General features: G+C 36.4%; 1 protein-coding gene across 1 annotated transcript in view; it reads left to right on the plus strand.

Moving 5' to 3' along the window:
* Positions 1-4,460, plus strand: part of HSD17B4 (hydroxysteroid 17-beta dehydrogenase 4) — a 79,954-nt gene that overhangs the window by 45,346 nt on the left and 30,148 nt on the right. The window contains 1 exon segment of the mRNA XM_006913306.3: positions 565-668. Within this exon segment, the coding sequence (XP_006913368.1) occupies positions 565-668 (104 nt within the window).

The raw sequence follows: 4,460 nt of genomic DNA on the forward strand, positions 1-4,460 counted from the left end.
TGCTCACTCATGTCATTTATTCATTGATTCATTAATTTAATAAATATTTATTAGGTGCCTTTTCTGACCCAGGTGCTCTTTTAATTGCTGGGAATATGATGATGAGCAAAACAGTCACGATCCTGCTCTTCTGAAGCTTATTTCCTTTATTCTCACTTAATTCCTCTTTTACATTCCAGGCTTTTTTTGAGTGCTTTGGCAGAATGTTTGAAAGTTTGAGTGTGAGGCTACCTGCACTTTATAGTGGGATTGTTTGAAATGTTTGAGGTGGTGAGAATTGAAATATGAAAGGCAGTTGGGGAGGTTTAAGATTGGTGAGAGAAACTGCTATTTCATAGTCAGAAAGGATTTGTGGAGATCCTCCTCTCTGTGCCTTCCAGGGACTAGTAGTGAGTGAATTAAAATGATTGCTTTGTAACCTAAACTTGGGTATCTTCAAATTACAAAACTTTTAGTAATAGGATTTTGTTTTAGAAACTTTTAAAGGATTTGTTGATCATATGTTTGTTAACTAGTTGTATCTTTTGATAACTTAAAAATTTTTTTTTTTCATTTACTTTTCAGTCTATTCTTATTCTGGGAACGAGCTTATGTGTTATAATCAGGTCTCTGTCTTCGTCGTTGGCTCTGGAGGATTTGGTGGAAATCAGACATCAGATAAAGTCAAGGTAGGCTGTGGCTTCTAAGCAAAATATATGTGTAGTTAAGGATCCTTATCTATATTTTGAATTTACCATTTTACAATATATTGTTGTAGCCACCAGCCCCCGAAAGACACATGGACCGCCAGAAATCAGTGAGTCATAGGAAACATGCTCTTTATTCAGCCAGCTGGGTCTGCCAGGGGTACGCAGACCCCAAATTAAGCAGCCCTGAAATGTAGAGATACAGTGTTTTTAAGCCCTAAATCCCATTCCTCATTCTGTCTTAAACACAAAGTTCTATTTTTCTCCTATTCACTACCTGTCAACCCACAGGTCAGGTGTGCAAGCGGGGGTACAGAAGCAGAAAGCTTATTGTTAGAATGTTATGTTCCCATGGGCGATAGCCTATGTTCCCATGGGCGATAGCCAAGCAATAATTTTCCAGCCAGCACAATATGTAATTTCATAGAGTAGAGCCTCAGTAATCTACATTTCTTTGAATCAGAATATGTTCCTTAGATTTGAAATGCTGTTTATGTTTGTATATTTTAACACATAATGTTTTATATAGAGAGACATCTAGCTGAGATAGGTATAATGTACCTGAGATAAGTGTGGGAATATTTTTACTTTCTTATGTAAACTTTGTAGTACTCAGAAGTCTTTAGAAAAACGTAGCACATACAAATAATTCTTGTAGAAATTAAAATCTTTATTCGTTAAAGAAAAGCATTTCGTTTATGTAAGGTAATTCTAGTTACATTTTAGTTCTCAAATTCTATTTAAAACATTTTTCCTAAAAAAATGTTTCATAACTTGGATATTACACTAATTTAACCTGGCTTTTGTCTAATTTATTTGAGGTAATAAGATTATATTGTAATAAATATTCTTCTGTAGTAAATGAAGTATTACTTAAAGCAATATTGAGAGACTATTTCTGGAATAATTGTGTGAGGAGTTCCTTGGACCCTCTCCTCAGTTAAAGAATGATAATTGGTGAAAATTATTTAAAAAAAATTAAAAGTCTTTGGAAAATGTCCCAAGGGAATTAGCAAATGAAACACCTATTCAAGAAGATCTGTATCTTAGTAAGAACAGTGAGAATCTGTGGAATTTGAGCCACATCACTCTCCTTCCACCCTCTTTCCATGGTTCAGCATGACAGAAGTTTCACTGCAGGCATGTGCAGCCAAAAATACGGGATTCCTCTGCCCTCAGCTCCCTGAATAGGGCCTTGCTATCTTCCCAGGAGGAACAGGTCGCTAGTTTTTCTTATTCTCCAACCAGCTTGTGTTGTAGAAGCTCTATTCTGGTTAAAAGTGTCTAAGAGTTATGGGGCTCTCTTCTTCTATCCAGCCCCCACTCATAGGGTAGAAAATCTGTTTTACCCATGACAGTCCGGGAATACTGGGGTCATGATCAATTTTGTCCCAGCTTGCTCATAGGGTGAGGGGTTCCATGCTGAGAGAGGCAAGCTGAGAATACCACAAGTTACTACCTCTGACCAGCACCCTTTTTGTAAAGTGAGGATGCCACTTGAAGAAAAGCAGGCCGCTATCTTTGCTGCAGTGGTGCAGAGTTTTTGTCCAAGGTGCAAAGCAGGCTATAATAATAAAGGATTCTGATGCTCTTTCCAAGGAAATTGACTCATTTTGTAATAGAGTATTTGGAAGTTCAAAAGTAAAGGTGCTCTCAAAAATGAGGTTACTTTAATGATAAAAAAATCAAGAGGAGTCTGGTAACTCCATGAGAAGAGTAAGTTAAACTAGCCCAACTCCTTTGCCTCCAATAAGAAGCTAATATCCAAAATATGTAAAGAACTCATAAAATTGAAAACAACAAAAAAATCCAGTTAAAAAATGAGCAGAGGACCTGAACAGACACTTCTCCCAAGAAGACATATAAATGGCCAACAGACATATGAAAAGATGCTCAACTTCACTAGCTTTTAAGAAAATGCAGATTAAAACCACAATGAGATACCACTTCACACCTGTTAGAAAGGCTGTCATCAACAAGACAAATAACAACAAGTGTTGGAGAGGTTGTGGGGAAAAAGGAACCCTTATACACTGCTGGTGGGAATGTAAATTGGTACAGCCACTGTGGAAAATAGTATGGAGGTTTCTCAAATTAAGAATAGAACTACCATATGACCCAGTAATCCTTCTTCAGGTTATCTACCCCAACCCCCCTCTCCCCCCAAATTAAAATATCCATAAAAATATATGCACCCCTATATTCATTGCAGCATTATTTACTGTGGCCAATACATGGAAACAACCAAAGTGTCCTTTGAATAGATGATTGGATAAGAGATAAGAGATTTGGTACATACATTCAGTGGGATGTTACTCAGCCAAAAGAAAAAATGAAATACTGCTATTTGTGACAATGTGGACGGATCTTGAGATTATGCTAAGCGAAATAAATCAGATGAAAAAAGTCAAGAACCGTATGATTTTGCTCATATGTGGGATATAAAACTGAAAGCAATGAACAGCTCATAGACACAACAGTATTGTGGTTTCCTGAAGGAAACGGGGGAGGAGGGAGGAAGAAAAGTATAAAGGGGGTCAAATATACGGTGACTGAAGGAGATTTGACTTTGGGTGGTGAGTACATAATGCAATATATAGATAATGCATTATTGCATATATAATTTTATTAACCAATGACACCGCAATAAATTTAATTAAAAAGTTTTATTGTAAAAAAAAACAAAACAAAAAACTAGCTCAACTTGAAGTTTACTAGAGAGAACTATAGAGAAACATCAAAGAAGAGCCCTCTAGTCATAACATACCTCTAAGAATGGCCTGAAAGACTAACCCTATAAAGAGGTCTGACTTTAATTGTATCAGACCTTGAGCAGTTTATGTCCCAAGGTATTGTTAAAAACAATAGAGCAATCATCTCCCACTTAGTGGAGCCAATAGCTGGGTATGATACCAAAAGAGGCAGACAGTTTAACATGTTAGGGAGAGACAGTCCTAGAGAGCCTTACTAAAACCATTGCATCTCAGGGTACAGCTTGCCCAAGGCTGCACACTGTGGGAGAAATAGACTTAACTAAAATAGTTTAGCCAAATTATTAAACCAATAAACAAGTTAATGACAACAAGCCCTGAAGGAGAAAGATTAATATCCAGAATTGTCCAATTATCAGCAGAAAATGACAAGACATGAAAGAGACAGGAGAGTGTGATCCACATAGAAAGGAAAAAAACAAACCAGGCAACACAAACTGCCTTTGGGAGGACTTAATGAACAGACATCGAAGCAACTGTTATAAATACGTTCAAAGCACTAAAGGAAATCATGCTTAAAGAAGTAAAGTATGATTACAGTGATTCATCAAGTAGGGAAAATCAATAAATAGAAATTATAAAAAAGATCCAAATAGAAGTTCAGGAGCTGAATGTATAATAACGGAAATGAAGAATTTCCTAGAGAGGCTCAACAGTAGTTTGAACTGGCAAACGAAAGAATCAAAAAGCTTGAAGATCTATTTCATCTGTGAATGTCTGTCTAAAGAACAGAAAGAAAGGGTGAAGGAAAAAGAAAAGAGTGAAGAGCCTCAGAGAAATGTGAGCTACCATCAAGTAATAGGGACCAGAATGGAAGGAGAGAGAAAGAAGCAGGAAAAAATAATTGAACTAATAATGGCTTTGATGAAAAACGTTAATCTACATATCCAAGAAGCTCAACCAACTCCAGAAAGGCCATAAATGCAAAGAGATCCACACTCTTAGTAAAGTGCGTTTAAAGATCAATTTAGATGTGAATTGTTTATTGAATTTTTATAGCTGT

The sequence above is a fragment of the Pteropus alecto genome, unplaced genomic scaffold (genome assembly GCF_000325575.1).
Source record: "Pteropus alecto unplaced genomic scaffold, ASM32557v1 scaffold20, whole genome shotgun sequence".
Taxonomy (NCBI): domain Eukaryota; kingdom Metazoa; phylum Chordata; class Mammalia; order Chiroptera; family Pteropodidae; genus Pteropus; species Pteropus alecto.